This window comes from Marmota monax, unplaced genomic scaffold (assembly GCF_021218885.2).
Source record: "Marmota monax isolate L192 unplaced genomic scaffold, Marmota_monax_Labrador192_F-V1.1 WCK01_AAM20220418_F8-fsc00028, whole genome shotgun sequence".
In the NCBI taxonomy this organism is placed as follows: domain Eukaryota; kingdom Metazoa; phylum Chordata; class Mammalia; order Rodentia; family Sciuridae; genus Marmota; species Marmota monax.
In genome coordinates, this window is record NW_026694779.1 from 14,652,990 (window position 1) to 14,669,328 (window position 16,339).

The following is a 16,339-nucleotide window of genomic DNA, read 5'->3' on the forward strand; positions in this document are numbered from 1 at the left end:
GACCACAGGTCTGCAGACGCCCGCAGGGGACGGCCCTCCAGCTCCTGTGTCTCTGCTGTAGTGGGCAGTGTCTCCTCTAAAGCCCTGGGCAAAACGCTGGGTGTTGCTGGGTTGTTTTAGTGTATTTTACAAACACGGCTCTTCCCAGTGCCTTTCTTCTTCCTGTTCCTTGTTCTCCCTTTTCAATTTCCTCTGAATGAAAATGCTCATTTTTAGGAGAAGCAAACCCGGGTCTTCACAAACAAGAAATTCATGGTTTTCATTCTAATGAGCACCCCTTGAGTGTCTGAATCTGTGGTCTTAGACCCGACTTATATTAAGAGCTGCGGAGGTTGTTTTGGACTCTCGGGCGAACGCTGACTGGTCTCTTTGCCTCTCTGTTCCTCTGTTGGCGACTGCCTAGGTCTCTCCCTGGTGCCACGGCCGCCGAGTGCGCCTCAAATCTGAAGAAAATCTACACAGTGCCAACAGTGCAGGTAAGAGCCAGAGAGGGGACCGTGGACAAGTGCTGTGACACTGTAGTGCCAGCGGCAGCCCCCGCCCCAGGCTGTGTGAGGAGTGTGTGAGTCGAGCATCAGGGCCAAGTGTGGCTGCCGTAGGGCACCTGCCTACAGGCACGAGGCCTGGGTTCCAGCCCAGCTCCACAGGACGGGAAAGAAGATAGGGCTGGTGCCACTGTTGGCAGAACATCGAAGACACCGCAGGTGCCCGCAGCCGTGTGGTGCCATCAGTTCTCAGTCCAGCTCTGAAGGCCAGTGTTTTCTAAACCCTAGTTATTTAGTGGGTCTCGTTTCTGGTTTCTTTACAAGCAGATCCTACCAGGTTCCCTCCTTCCCTGCTGTTGCTGCTCCTGCTGGGGCAGAATGAGTCTCTGCAGCCGGCTTCAGGCTGTGCTGACCAGTGCCCTGGGTGTGGCTTTAGGCTGTGCTGACCAGTCCTGGGGGTTTAGAAGGCCCGGCTTCAGGCTGTGCTGACCAGTGTCCTGGGTGTTCAGAAGGCCCGGGTGATAAAGAGCTTTCCTGCTGTGACCCTTCATCTCACCGTGTCTCAGAAACCCCAGCGCGTGGGTGTCTGGGTTGTTTCCCTCAGTCACTTTCCCGTGGCCACCGAGGGCTGGTGGAAGGACAGTCCCTGCCTCTGGCCATTTCTTCTCTAGTTAGGAAAGTGACATCAGCACATGGAAAGCAAAGGGAAGGGAGAGTGCCACTGTAAACAGTCGCCAGGTGCCAGGGGCGGGCAGCATCATGGGCAGCACGGCCCCTCTAGAGAAAGGAACGCCCTCGTGGTCTGGGAGGACCCCCCCCGCTGCCCCTTCTCTGGGTCTGCAGACATCGCCACCTCTCCCCAGCCACTCTGTGAGCCTCAGAGCACCCGCCTTTGAGGCCTGTCCTCCCCTGCAGCTCCTAGGTACTGTGGCTTTCCTCCCCGTCACCATGTCAGAGTGGTCAGGACTCCAGGGCAGTGTTGGTTCAGGCAGCAAGGAGTGGGATCACAGGGCGCTGTGCTGTGTCTGCCCTCACCCAGTAAACACCGAGGGATGGAAGGGATGAACGAGAGCATCACAAATGAACCACTTTCCGGGGCCACAACAGGTCGTCCCCATGAACATCTCTCCATCTGCCAGGCATGGTGGCACACGCCTGTAATCCCTGCAGTCTGGGAGGCTGAGGTAGGAGGATCACATGTTTGAGGCCAGCTTCAGCAATTTAGCAAGGCCCTAAGCAACTTAGCCAGACCCTGTTTCTAAATAAAAAGTAAATTAAAAAGGGCCAGGGATGGATGTGGCTCAGTGGGTTAAACACTCCTTGATTCAGTCTCCAATACCACAAAACAACAACAACAACAACAAAAAAACACCGCTGTCTAGGGCCATAGTCTCTCGATGGAGGCCAATATTGGTTCTTGGAAGTTTGGGGAAGAAGCCTGACACTGTGGCATAAAACATGGACAGGCCTTGTGCGTTCTGTGGAGAGAGGTTCAGTCTGTCTGTGGCTTTGACACTCCGTCGGGATGGTAAGGAAAGGGCTTCCTCAGGGCAGTGGGGGTCCCCCGTGAGGGAGAGGCTGGGCAGCACTGCGCTTCCTGTGCAGGGAGCTCCTTCCCGAGCCCGAGGTTGCTGTCTGCCTCAGTTTCCCCATCTGTGCAGTGAGGCGTCAGCAGGGCCTGTGCCTACACACCCAGGCGGGGGGAGGGCCAGATGGGACCAGGCGGGTACTTTGCAGGGCATGGCCCTCAGGAAGGTCGCGGCCCTCAGGAAGGTCGCGGCCCTCAGGAAGGTCGTGGCCCTCAGGAAGGTCGTGGCCCTCAGGAAGGTCGTGTCTTGCCAGCTTTTACTCAAGGGCTCCTGACTCCGCCCTCTGCTTCAGTGGTTGACTGACTCATGGGGTGGGCTGGGCACAGGGTGGTCACGCTGCCCGGATTCCTGTGCCCCACCTGGCACCCTGCAGCTTGGCCGAGGGACTTGGCCTCTCTGTAACCCTTTACTCATCTACAGAAGAGAAAAGCCACGATAGTGACTCTGCCTGCTGTTGGCAGAGTTCCACGGGCTGTGGGTCAGGCACACGGGAAGTGTCCCAAGGACCATGGAAAGCCCCTCTGCCGTCATTTGTGTCCCCTATTGTGACAGAGTCCTTGCAGCAGCCTGACCCTGGGGACTTAGCAACCAGCTGCTGCCACCCACCCCCAGGAGAGTCCAGTTAGCAGAGAGGGTGGCCAAGCAGGAAGCACCCTATTTCAGTGTGGCCCTGCTAGGGCGACAGCTGGTCTAGCGCCCTCCTAAGGAACCTGTCGCCCCGTTCTGGCCACAGCTCCAGGACCATACAGGGAAGGACAGTCGTGGAGAGCCGACAGGGCTGACGGGCAGCAGTGTGGCTCAGCCTGGCTTGGTTTGGCCAGCCTGTGTCCGGCTGGTGCCCAAGCAAGGGGTCAGTTTCTGCTCCCAGCATGGGACGCTGGCCTGCAGGAAGGCAGAAGGACAAACCAGAGCGAGAACAGGTTACACTCACAGCGGAGGCAGTCTGCACCATGGCCAGGTCTTCCTTGTTATCCCCCGAGTGCTCCAGTCCCCGTCACGTGCTGGGGCATCTTCTCCTACTTCCCCAACCATGCTTTACGTAGGAGAAGCATGTGCCGCTGTGTCCGGTGGTCCCTTTCGGGCCATGGTGCCCTGGATTGCACATCTGACTTACCCATAGATCAGGGAGGTCAGCCCTGAGTGTCCTTAACCTCCCGGGAGTGGTTGCTGGTGCTTAGGAGCCAGGCAAGTGCTGACCTGAGAGTCACCTGCAGATCCACTTCTTGCCTTGTGTCAACGCTTTAATTCTGTGGGCACTGACCGTCTGCCTGCCTCATCAGGTCTGATCCCTGTATGTGTGCACCTCATTACGTTAAGAAGCACCTGTTAATGAGCGCTTCACATCAAGATGCGATCCATCCTTCTGTTCTCTGAGGCCCTTGTGCAAACCCAAGTTCAAGGGGTGAGGGAGGAATTCTCATGCCTATTTATCATTGCGGAGACCGAGGATGGGAAGTCAGTGGCCCAAATGTCCAAAGGGAGCAGCCGGTCACACTGTGCCCATGGGGCCAGACTCCTCCGCCCTAGCTCAGTTCTCTTTCACTCCCCTGACCGAGCGGTGACCTCAGAGGACCCCCTGACACCTCACTGCAGCCAGCAGCTTCCGTCCACCTGGAGTTGAATTTATTTCCCTTCTCCATCTTGGGAAAGCTCCATGTTCTGCGCAGGGTGTTTTCTGGTGCTGATTCCATCTCCAGCTTCTCCGGTGGCTCTGTGTCCTTGGTGAGTGCAGCACGGAGCCAAATGTGACTTCCAAGCATGCCCAGGCTTCCGTGTGGCACAATGCAGAGTGTCCTGCTGGGTGAGACTGGCAGGGGAGGACTCCCTTGTCCCCAGGGTCTTTCAGCCTTGCCTGTCACAAGACTGAGAAGTCCACCCTGAAAGCACTGTGGCAACCTCAGCCGTTTGCTGGGTCACCTCCAAGACCAGCCACACCTGTCCCATGTGCCTATGTGCTACCCGGTATTCCTCCCAAATGGACTCTTAACTTAAATTGACATAGAATAGAAACTTCTATTTCTTCCATTAATAGAATCTCAGCATCATTTATCATAACCAGAAAGTCTTCCTAAACAACCTGTGCAGCCTGTTAACACGGGAGGGCAAACTCGTCCTGTGCGCGGCCGGTGACATCCAGACTTCCTCTCCTCTGGGAGGTCCAGCCGCCTGACTGAGGAGTTGGTCTGTGGAAGGCCGTCAGGTTAGGGCCTTAGAGGCTCTCCCTGAGCTGCAGGCTGGTTGCTAACAGAGGGTTCTCAGGCAGCGGCTGCTTCCTGCCTCCTCATGTGGAGAAGGACGCACTCCCTGCCTTCAGAAGCCCACACCTGCCCTCACGGCAGTTCCTGTGTCCTAAGAATTGGGGGAGGATGCAGATAGGTAGCCCATAGAGGGGACAGCATGCGCCAGTTCCTCTCCTTCACACCTCCAAGCCCAGGCACCATGGTCTCCTCCCCAAGACCCATTATAAGGAAACGTGATCCGATAGGAGGGTGCGTACCTTGGACTGCGTCAGGAGAGGTTCCTCTGTCAGGGCAGTGTCTGTGTGAGGGTCCACTGTCATGGCCATCTATGTTGACCTACTCCCCAGGCCTCCCATGGGAAGACCACCATCAAGGTCCCCTCCCCTCGGTGTGTCTTGCTCAGGTTACGACAAAGTCATTTAGTTGACAACAGAATACCAGTGACCATAAAGCTGTAACTGATGTGGATCCTTCTGTGTGAAAAAAGTCATATTCCAATATATAATAAAACCCACGTGAATGTAGTCAAACACGCTCATGTGATTTTTCAAGTTGAGTCTTCAGAAGTATAAAAAGATCTAATTGCCGTAACAATGCAAGTTAACTGGACAAACTTAGTTAAACATTTATGCACTAGGGGGGAAAACATTTTTTTCACAGTGTCAGTTGATAATTTCTTTTTCATAAAACATTTCTTTTGTGTGTGTTTCAGGTTTATGACTTTATGGAGTAGGACTCACAGAGGTAGTGCAGTGGTTACTGTCTACCGCACAGATGCATTTTTTTGTCCCAAGTGCAGACAGAATCCACTTACTGAGGGAAAACCCCAGGTACAGCCTGGTAGCTTCAGCCCTGTTGTGGTGTTGCCTTCCTAGATTCGTGTGTGGACAAGTTGCCTGGAATGCTCACTAATAACACGGCTTCCTGACAGACAGCCCGGGCCCCGCGTTGGCAAGGAACACGCTTTAAAGTCATATTACATTCTCTAGCAGCAATTCAGAAGGGATACTGAGCAAAATGTATTTCAAAAGGATAGGATTTAATGTGACTCGGCTTGGTAAATCGTTACTGGGTCTGTTAAACAAATCATCTTCTCTCTTAAAGATATTCTGGAGTGTGTACAATAACATACCCCCTGTGACCAGCCTGCCTTTGAGATGTAGTTACCACTTAATGAGAGGAGAGAGGCGACCGCTTTGGTAAGTGTCTAACTTGTGACTTGAGGTCACAGTGGGAGGGAGATGGCTGGGGACCTTGGGAGAGATCTTTTCACCTGCGTGTCTTTCATGTGGACCCCGAGCAAGCCTGTGATTCTGGCTGTGGCCCAGGGTCTTAATAGCTTAGTGCCTGGGCCAGAGGGTTGGACACTGAGTTTGCCCAGGTCAGAGTCTCAATTAGCAGCAAGTCCTGCCTCAGACCTTCATCCGGTCTGCTATGCTCTCACTATTCACAGGAAAATGATTCTCGGCTCACTTGGTAGCAAACACAGAAACCTAAATGGAGTCTCAAGTGGATTTTTCTGGAGCCCCTAATCCAGTCCCCTGGTCAGGGTCATCCCATGGGTTCAGATCCGGGTCTGCAGCTGTTACCAGCCCTCGATGCTCTCCCGGGAGCTTTCCTGGTTGGGTGGGTTTCAGGTGGCCTCCTATTTGTGGTAACAAATGGCCTTCGCAGGTACCCAACAAACACGACTTGGAGTGTAAGCTGGGGCTGTGTGTTCATCCTCCATCCCCCGAGGGTCCAGGCAGCCTCAGCACCACCTCCTTGAGATTAGGGACCCTGTTCTGACACGCTGCCTGCCCTGGCCTCTGCTTTCTGCCCTCTGTACCCCACCCCTTGCAGTTCAAGGATGGGGGAGCTTACCCAGGACGGCCGTGGGCTCTGCTTTTGAGGTCATCAGTTGTTCAGGCCTTGCAGGCAGCAATGCCCATTCTCAGCCAGGCTGAACTGTGTGCCATTGGGTGTAACTGTGGATGTTGCTCTTTGATCCAGGGAAGAGGACAGTAATGCCAAGGGCGGCGTCTGGAAGATGAAAGTCCCCAAGGACAGCACGGTAGGTTGGTTCCGTCACTTCCCAGAGCAGGTGCACTTGGAGTTGCCGGGGCTGCGTGCTGGGGTGATTTGGGCTTTTCAGAAGCCAGCCCGTGGGTCTCCCAACAGGTTCAGGGTGAGAGATTCCTCTCTGACCCGGGCGATGTTCCTCTTTACACTGTCACCTTCAAGTGTATCGCTGTGCCCTGTGTGGACATGGTGTGGGGGCAGTGCCCACTCACATTGCAGACAGCCGACGGTCTCTGCTGCAGTCCTTCCTCGCCAGCCCAACTGACACGGAGAAGTTGGTTTTCCTCAGAGGGACGCAGGATCCCTCTCTCCAAGACTCCTCAACCCTGGACTGGCAAAGTGCCCCCAAGAGTGACCACGGGTGCAGGACAGGCTGTGCATCGTGACCTTCTCTGGGTCTTGGGAGGCTGTTCCTGGCCTCTCCCAGAGGCCTGGCAGGAGGCTGGTTTGCAGAAGCCACACCTCAGGAGCCTGGGTTTTCCGGGCGTGGGAGTGGGCTCCAGGTCCTCGATTGTCTGAAAATAAACATGGGCATTAAAAGTGTCTGTCTTCAGCCCCAGGAAAGCACAGAGCTTCACCAAAATGGACAAAGAGAAAGAGCTGCCCAGCCTCACCTTTAATGGAGAAGCTCCAAGATTGAAATGTCGCTGGGAATCCTATGTCTGAGCTGGAGCAAGTTCCCGTAAACACAGACTTAACAATAGGACCGGATTCACCTGTCGGGGTGCCAACCATCACCCGGGTGTGCACCTCCAAGACACGTTACTAGGCGTACTTGACAAAAATATCAGAGGGACAAAGGACACACTGGGCCAGGCCTACGAGCCCCCTACCACCTCACAGAGACCGCAGAAAATGAAAGGAAGGGCGGAATCGTAGGTTTTGTTCTTAGGTTTCACAGAGAATTCTGTTTGTCTTTCTGGGTTGTTGACGCACTAGACCTTGAATTCTGGAGGAAGCAGCCCTGCTGTCCGGGTCCACTGTCTTTGTTAGCCCCTGGGCCACACTTGGTCCCAGGGAACCTTTCCTATGCCTGGAGCCCAAACAACTGGACTTGCTGGGCCTTGCTGCCCAGTGGAAGTCTGGTGGACTCGGTCGCCCTCAAGCTGAATAGGAGTGGGAATTCCCCTGCCCCGGACATCTCCACCCACCCTGGACATCTCTACCCACCCCGGCCTCGTCCCCAACACAGCACAGGGCCAGAGTTGCACAGGTAAAAGGTGGAAGGGAGGACTTCCAGAGGGAAGACCAGTAGATGAGGAGGGACGGTCTAGGGGAGAGGGGAAACCTCCTTGAGGGTGGGGGGCCACCTTTCAGCTCCCGGGTGAAGGGCGGTTGCTTGGTTAAAGGGCGCGCTGCCGTCAGCTCCCAGGAAGCACCAAACACCTGCCATCGTGCTGAGTTACTGTGTGTCCAGTGCCTCGCCCAGGGTGCACCTGCAGCTGTTGATGGGACCATCTTGAAGGTGGCGCTGTGTCCTTGCAATCGCGGTGCTCGGCCATTGGATATTTTCACTAATGGAGGCCACTCTCTCAATCCCAAGAGGTCAGCCCCATCGTTACTGGTCTGTTCAGCCATGGAGACGGATGCTCAGTCCCTTAACCTGCCCATCAGCCTCCGAGGATCCAGGAGGGGAGACTACAGAGTGCTAAGTTATGGCCAGACAAAGGGGACCAACTTCTCAAGTGGAGGAAGGAAGAGGGCTGGTGGTCCTCTAGGACGTTAGATTTAACGTGGACGTTACACGGTGTCAGTGGATGTGGGCTGGCCGAGCTCCAGCATTTCCCACGGCCAGGAGGCAGACAGGGCATGGACGAGTCCTTCCAGGGAAATCGCACAGTCACACGTAAACCTGCCACTCAGAGAATGGAACTGTGGGAGTCCCTAGGATCCAGCGAACTTGAACTCCCTTCAGCGTTCTTTCCTGGGGTGACCTTTGAAGTGCTTCATCAGATGCAAGGAAAAAAGGGAAGGATTTTACCAGTAGCTCTCAAATACAATCATCTCAAGTCAGGAAGAGGTAAAGAAACCAGAAAATGACCGTTGTTGGAGTGCCTCCTGCCCCTGCCCTTCTCCCAGCCTCACCAGGGACGCGCCAGCTGCTGGCTGGCCTGACTCTGATCACTCGTGTCTATCTGGGGAGCACTGATTGTGAACCGGTATACCACGTGCCCACGGTAGGTGTTTACCCCGCCGTCTGCGGGCTGTAGGTGTGGCCACGTGCAGTGTGGGTGAGGAGGGACTGGGACTCGCTCACCTACTGAGCACCGTCTGAAACTGTGTTTTGTCTTTTTATTATGCTCCCACTTCAGTCCACAGTTTGGAAAGAGCTCCTGTTGGCCACCATCGGGGAACAGTTCACCGGCTGTGCAGCGGCAGGTAAGGGAGTGGCCACTCTGTCCTCCTCGCCGTCAGGCTCTGTCCCGCTGGCCGCCTGCACAAGGCTGTCCGTATGGTACTATTGCTGCATGTTTGGAAGGGGACAACTGGGGAACCGTGAAGTTATTGGCATTTTTTTTTTCATGTGACCACAGGGCTCGGTCTTAGGTATGGATGTCTGTGTGCATGGGCGTATTGCCATATGTAAACAGTCATCCAGGGGTTCTGACCCACAGATTCAGTCAGTCACGGATCAGAAATATGGGAAAAGATAAACCGAGCCTGGATGGAACACACACTTTGTTTTTTCCTTGTACTCTTGAAACGGTACAATGTAACTATTTGCATAGCATTGATGTTGGTATGTAACACAAACGTAAGTCGCTGTGTAGTATCAGGGCCCTCGAGAGGATTTAAGGTACAAGGGGCTTATATGCAAATGCTGTGCTATTTATATGAGGGAATTGAGCATCCATGGATTTTAGTATGGGGGTCCTAAAATCATTCCCTGCAGATACCAAGGAGTATATGTAGACACGCAGGTGTGTGTGCACGCACACAGCACAAGCCTATAAATATTTCCATACATAACTCAGCTTCACAGTATCCACCACCATCTGTCCAAAATAAATACGCAGAAAGAAAAGACCCCTTGTCATCTGAGGGCCCTGGATGAGTTGGTCTTTGTCTTCCCTGTCTCCTTGGTGTCTTCTGGAAGGGGAAGGTGCGTGGGTGTCCAGTAGGGTTTGTAGGGAGGCAGGGACCCTCCGTCCTGCTCAGTCCCTGCCCCTTCCTCTCATCCTTCCTGGCCTTTGCTCAGAGAGGACATTCACAGGGGCCGGGATGCGCCCACTGCCATACCCCAGGGGTCCACACGGGGGCCCCGTGAGCACCCTTCTCCTTTTTGTGCTGGGGATGGAACCCGGGGCCTCCTGCAGGCTGAGGTCGAGCTCCTCCCCTGACCGGGTGCCCGCCCCCCTCGGCCAGCACTTCAGTTTTGCTCTGCGTCCATGAGGAATCCCCACAGAGGACCCGTAGCTGCCTGGTAGAGTTCTGTTGGACCTTTTTCTGAAGGCTTGGGAGGTAGACCTTAGCATAACAGCTTCTCTGATCCGCCTGAATTCACTTAGGCCTTCATTGACTCTTATTTACCATCGTTCTTACTATTCCTTGCTGAAAGGCTTCCACAGTGGCCCTCTGGGGAGCTTTCAGTGCACACCACGAGGGCCTCCCCGCCCCGGCACATCTCCACCCCTCTCCCCTGCAATCTCAGATATTTCCACTTTGGTTTTGTTTACTTCTTCCACTACTTGTTATCCATGTGAGGCAGAGCTTAGGTGAAGGTAAAAGTGTCTTAAAAGTTGTGATTCCTTCTGGGTCTGCAGGAAGCATTAGCTAGTTTACCCTGGGCCTCCTGTGCGTGACCTTGAGCACGTGGAGCCCTGGGAGAGGGAGTTTGTGCAGGAATTGCTCCCATTTCCAGAACCGGGGAGAAGTCTAAGTAATAAATACCCAGCACTGAGTGAGGAGTCCTTCTGGGCCACGTCTGTCACCTTTGAGCGGTGGCTCCTCCTGGCTGTGCTGTCTTATGCTGCTGGATGATTCCGTGTATGGACAGGGCTTCTTGGCTGGTGGGCCTGTGTGGGCTGGGCTGTTTGACCACGCTCTGGAATGGCCTGTGCTCTTAGCTACCAGGTTACTAGAGCCGAGCCCAGCCCAAACCCAGACAGTTCAGCCTGTTGGCACCCACCTGGTACCTCTCCTGCCGACCAGTGGTGTAGAAAAGGCCGTCCTGAAGCCAGGATGCACAGATTTCCCCAGAAGGCTGGTCTAGAGGCCTCTTGGCCTCTCCTGATGGTGGAAGGCCTCCCAGCCTCCCTCTTCCTTTGATAATTCTGTTTTTATGTGAAATGTATCATTGAGCTCTAGCAACTCTATATTTAAATGAGAACCATATCTGAGGTTGGCCTCCACAGGAGGCAGGGTGGGGTTTTGTGTGTGTTTTCACTTTTGTCTAAATGTGATGCACATACAAGGCCCACACTTCCTAGAGCCTGGTAGATGTTCACGGAGTACGTACGTCCCAGTCACTAGCACACAGGCCAAGGAGCAGGACATCATCAGCCCCCAGAGCCTCCCCCCGCCCTCCCTCCCTTCAGAGGGGCCGCCAGTGCCCCTTCTTACCCTTGGTCCCATCCTGTCCGTTCCTGGACATCTCTGTAAGCAGTCAGTGTTGTGCACATCTACCAGGTTCCATTGCTTTTACAAAGGAGAGAAGGAAGAGAGGGAGAGGGAGAGGGAGGAATTGTTTGCTGAAGATGATTTGAGGAAGTTGGACGAACCCTTATGGAACTCCTACTCAGATTCCAAGGTGGCCTAGCCTGCACAAGACCACGGAGAGAGGGGCGTGAACACGTGGGTCTGCAGCCCAGCAAGCCAGGCGCAGCGCGTTTCCAAAGCAGAGCTTCCTCTTGGTGGTGGGTCTCATCTCCCATACATCCCCCACCGATGGCCCTGCCGTGGACAGGAAGGCCAGCCGCGAGGCCTGTGCTGATATCAACTTCCCTGCCCAACAACCTCGGCAAAGCGGCCGTGAGAGCGCGTACCAGTGAATAAGCCTTGCTGTGTGGCCACCATTGGCTGTCCACGAGACAGCCCTGAATCTGGAATCAGATTCATTTAAAAAAACAAAGCCAAAAATAAATAATATTTTTTTAAAAAAGCCTCTGCTAATGCGTGCAGGCAGCCTCCATGGCCATGCGCTGAAGGACGGTGCCAGCTGACCCTCAGGGAGTGTCCCTCTGCCTCCCGCACAGCGCTAACAGATGGTCCCTGGTTCTCAGTCCACCCTTCAGTGCAAGCCTAGAGAGCCGGAGGGAGGCACCAGAGGGTGGGAAGGGTTCCCAGGGAAGGAGCAGGCCAGCCTCAGAAAGCAGATGTGCAGCTGGGCACGCAGGGTCCAGGCCCAGTGAGCACTGGGCCAAGGGACTAGCCACCCCAGGCTCTGCGAGAGTGTGGCAAAGGGTCGGGACGTTCTTTCAACCAAGCAAGGCTTTAGGGAAGGGTTCACTCGAGTGCACTTGGCTTTCCGAGGGCAGGGATTGCGCAACCTGTGCAGAGAAAGCCTCATCGCTGGGTAAGAAATGGAAAGAAAGCTTTGGTGACATGTTTAAAGGGCAAAATGACTTACCTGGAAAATGCGTTTGGCTGGAGCACTTTATGTGAGCCCCCCAGGGGATGAGACCACTGTGCTGTGCACACCACTGCCTTCCCAGCTGTACCCCATTAAAACAACTCCCCACGAGGCCTCCAAGACCCCGCTTTCCCGCCCCACCTGACTTGAAGTGCACAGGTGCTTAAAAGTAATCCCACAGACCTGAAGCCATCTCAGCCCTGTTTCCCCGTCTCCCGCAGATGACGAAGTCATAGGAGTAAGTGTCAGCGTGCGGGACCGGGAAGATGTCGTCCAGGTCTGGAATGTAGACGCCTCCCTGGTGGGTGAAGCCACCGTCCTCGAGAAGATCCATGAGCTCCTGCCCCACATCTCCTTTAAGGCCGTATTTTATAAACGTAAGTGTTTCTTTTTTAGTTACTACTTTGCAGCTTATTCAATCAGACTTTCAAACATAGACCATGTGGTAGGCCAGGCACAGGCAGGGCCACTTGAAATCCTGCCACTCAGATGAGGTTACAAAACACACCAAAGGGTTTTTTTGTTTTGTTTTGTTTTGGGTTTTTTTTGTTAAATCAACAAGTTGTCTCCAAAATTAAAATAAGGCTTTATCCTTGCCTAACTGCGGGCCTCCGAGAAGGAAGAACACATTGTGTCTGTGGTTTCAAACATTTAAATCTGAACTTGAATTTGTTCTTCTCAGGAACACACACACAAAAATTAGACTCCATTGGAAACAACAATAACAAAAAAACTGCTATTATATGAGCCAGCAGGTAGATGTTCAATCACCCTTCGCGAGGGGAGTCTATAATGTATAACGTCTGTGTCTGGGGGGACCGCTCATCCCGCGCAGGCATGGCTGAACCTACTTCGGGCCTCAGCCTGGCTCAGGACGCGGGCTGGGGTCCAGAGAGGAGCAGGACTCCGTGCACAGTGTGGAATGTTAGCAGTGTGAAGAGCTGTGTGACCCTTGTCTTCATCGTGACCCACGTGCATTGCTTTGTGTGTTCTTTTGAAACAGTCATCTTTTCTTCATAATGAAACCACCCTAAGGCTGCTAAGCCAGCGTTGGGTAGATCGAGCTTCAGGGTACACTTTGAACAGGGAGTCGAAAGAGTGGACAGCCCTACAGATGTGTGATAAATTTCCTACGTCCCAAACTGTCCCCAGAGTCACTAATCCATGTTTGTTTGTTTGTTTGTTTTAACTACTGTATTTCATCAAATCTAAGATGCTCTTGATGATAGGAGGTCCCATTTCTTATTATTACTAAGGGGGAAAAAGAGACTCCAATTACACTCTGAGCACAATCTCGATTCCATAGTTCCTCAGGTATGGGGGGGGCAGGATGGGAGCATCTTAGAATTGCTGAAATACACGTACGTCATAATCATCTCACTTTCCCCAACTCCTTTCCAAAAAAGAATAAAATAGCAGATTTGTTTAGTGTTGGTCTAAAGGTAGCTAATATGAAAACTAGGGCCCCGTGTAGGGAATCGTCCGGGCACCTGCAGACAGCTTGGGGAGAATGATGGGGCGCTGCAGGTGCTCAGGAGACACCAATCCTTTGAATTTTAAAGGAAAGGTTAAATAAAAGAGACCAGCCACACGCTGTGCAGGTGTCTGCTGGCCATGCAGCGTGGAGAGGCCACATTGGTAGGTGCCGTTTTTATTCTTCAGGGACACATTGATTGCATCTTTACCCCAGATATAAATTTAAAGGCCTCTAAGGCTCTTTTCTGCTCCACAAGACTGACAAGCAGAAACTCAGAAGGGCATGGCTTTGTTGCCACTCACGAAGGGGCCGAGACGTCCCTCAGCATTCTGAGCGGCCCGTGCTGACTCTGAGGATGCGAGCTGCGCCCAGAGCAGCCCTCCCACGGCACCTTCCCTTTCTTTCTCACCTGGGCATGGAGGAGGTTGGCGGCAGATGATCTGCAAGGTCCCTTCTTCTTCAGAATCCTAAGAACAGGTTTCCCGTAGCCGCAGGCTCAGCATTGGTGTGCGTGTTTCACTAGGCGATCAGGGTACGGGGCGCTTAGGCTGGTGGTAGGGCATCGGCCATGACCAGGCAGCAGGAGCAGGGCAGAGGACTCTGCCTGGCGCTGTGGTAGCAGGTGGTGGGAGAGAAAAGCCACACGGGAAGGCAGATCCACCTGCCAGCCGATCAAGGTGGGTAAAACCTGACGGTAGGGGCCAAGGTCAAGCCTGTGAGCAACGCAGGACTGGCTACAGTCTCAGCAGAACCCACACTGTAATGGCACATAAGAGCACGTAAACCTCGCAAGATTCTCAGAATTTGGAATGGGAAGACGGACAGTGCTACCTTGACTCAGCAGGGCCCTGCCAGGTTTCCCCAAAATCAGGACCCACAGCTCCCAACCTCGGGTAGAAATGGCCAACCGACCTTTATTCTGTGTTGGTCATGGGCTCCTCTGTCAGTGTCCACCAGTGTGTAGAAGCTGGGTAACAGTGGAGCTCACCAGCATGTTCCGTCACAGCCTCTAGGGGTTGGGTGAGGACTGGCCATTGCTGCGTGATTTCCACACAGATTATTTCAGCAAGAAATTCATGGTGCACAGCGGACACAGTGGTGCACACCTGTAATCTCAGCCATACGAGAGGCTGAGGCAGGAGGATCGCAAGTTCCAGGCCAGCCTCAGCAACTTAGTAAGGCCCTAAGCAACTTAGGGAAACCCTGTCTCAAAAAATAAAAATGGCTGGGGATGTGGCTCAGTGGTTAAGTGTCCCTGGGTTCAATCCTCAGTACCAAAAAAGAAAAAAAAGAAAGAAATGCACAGTGTACAGGTAACACACACACACACACACACACACACACTCACACACATATATACAAACATCCCAGGTGTGACCGAGGGTCCTCCCTGAAGTGAACACTGTTGAAAACAGGGGCAGGCAAACCAGCAATCCGAGCCAGGTCTCTATTTCCCTCTCCTTCCCTCCTCACCTGCTTTTGTACACCTGTGCTCCAGAGGATGGTTTTTTTTAATAGCTGGAAGAAAATCAAAAGAAGAACTATATTTTGTGAGACATGAAAATTATATATCAAATTTCAGAGTCTGTAGTCTCATTGGCTTGTGCAAGTGCCCGTTGGTATCCATATTTCCTGTAGCTGTTTTAATGCAACAGGAAGTGCTACTATCAGGAAAAGTTGGCCCCCCCCTGGCTTGGAGAGCAGTTATCCATTCCCCTCCCACCCCATTGCCCTGAGGTTCCCAGAGCACCCTCCGGGACCCCCTCCTAGTGCTGTGCAGTTTGGCTTCAGCGGTTATGTGTGCCTTGCCGCATTGACGTGAAGGCTAGCCCAGACTGCTCTTCACACCTAGAAGTACTCAGAATCTCTGGGCAGTCTGTGTCTTTGGCCTTATCATTTGTAGACCAGCCTTGCTCTTGTCTGTGGCTTCTTTGACTCTGCAGCACAGAATATTTCGTGGCAGGCCAAACCAGGCTTCCTTTCGTGTCTGCCTTAAAATATCTTCCTTAGAAAGAAAAAAAGCAAGCACAGGGAAATACTTGCAAAGCGATAGCCATAAGAAGCACTAAATTAGGTCAGATTTCAGGCCACTCCCAGGATTTCGACCAACCCCAGGTAACCCTGGGGGCTGTCTGTTGTGTATCCCTGGTGTTGGCCCAAAGAAGAGAACGTGACGTCTACTGCCCAACAATAGTCTGAAGATGAGTCTGTTTGAAAAACAGGGGGAGGGCTTCAGAAGTAGAGGGGCAGCCCACCTGAGTCTCCCTAGGACCCACTGCAGTGGAGCCAGGGTGGGGACCAAGCACACGGGATCCTGAATCTCCCTGGCTCCATCAGACCCAGCTCCACAGTGATAACTAACCAGGTCCAGAAGCTGGTCCCCAAACGTGGCCCTCGCCTCGGAGGACCTGTTACAATAGGTGTCTCCCTTTCAGTCTTCTGCTTTAAAAGTCTTTGGAAACATTTGTTGTAGCGTGTTTTTTTTTTTTATCCTGGAGTTGGCAATTATAATTCCTAATTTTGCTAGCCAGACAGCAGGGGGCTGAGGATCCCTTGGGAGGCTGGGGCAAGAGGGGACAAAAGAAAGACCCAGGAGTTTAGCAGGGAAGCAGAAGAGACTTGGCTGGCCTGGCCTGGTTCTTGTTTTCTTTAGCTTTGGTGTGTACTGCATCCTCGGCTGGGCTGGGCTGGTGCATGGCCGGGGACGGCTGGCCTGGCCCTGTGCGTCTTCTGGGTGCCTGCTCCCTGAGGTCTTCGCCTACAGCCCACCGTCTTCCCTCCATCAGCGCTGGGGATGCGTCACCCTTGCAGGCCCAGCAAGAAGAGACAGGCCGCATGCCCACTGCCTGTTGATCCCTTGTTTGAATTTCCATGATTGCGTTTCTCAGGAAGTGCACGCCTTAGCTAACAGTCAC

The 16,339-nt window shown here is 53.5% G+C and overlaps 1 protein-coding gene across 1 annotated transcript in view; it reads left to right on the forward strand.

Annotated features, from left to right (window-relative positions):
- Window positions 1-16,339, forward strand: part of Eif4e3 (eukaryotic translation initiation factor 4E family member 3) — a 30,442-nt gene that overhangs the window by 12,066 nt on the left and 2,037 nt on the right. Inside the window, exons 2-6 of the mRNA XM_046425496.1 lie at window positions 404-476; window positions 5,419-5,513; window positions 6,307-6,367; window positions 8,688-8,754; window positions 12,169-12,324. Of these exons, the coding sequence (XP_046281452.1) occupies window positions 404-476; window positions 5,419-5,513; window positions 6,307-6,367; window positions 8,688-8,754; window positions 12,169-12,324 (452 nt within the window). The remainder of the gene's footprint in view (window positions 1-403; window positions 477-5,418; window positions 5,514-6,306; window positions 6,368-8,687; window positions 8,755-12,168; window positions 12,325-16,339) is intronic.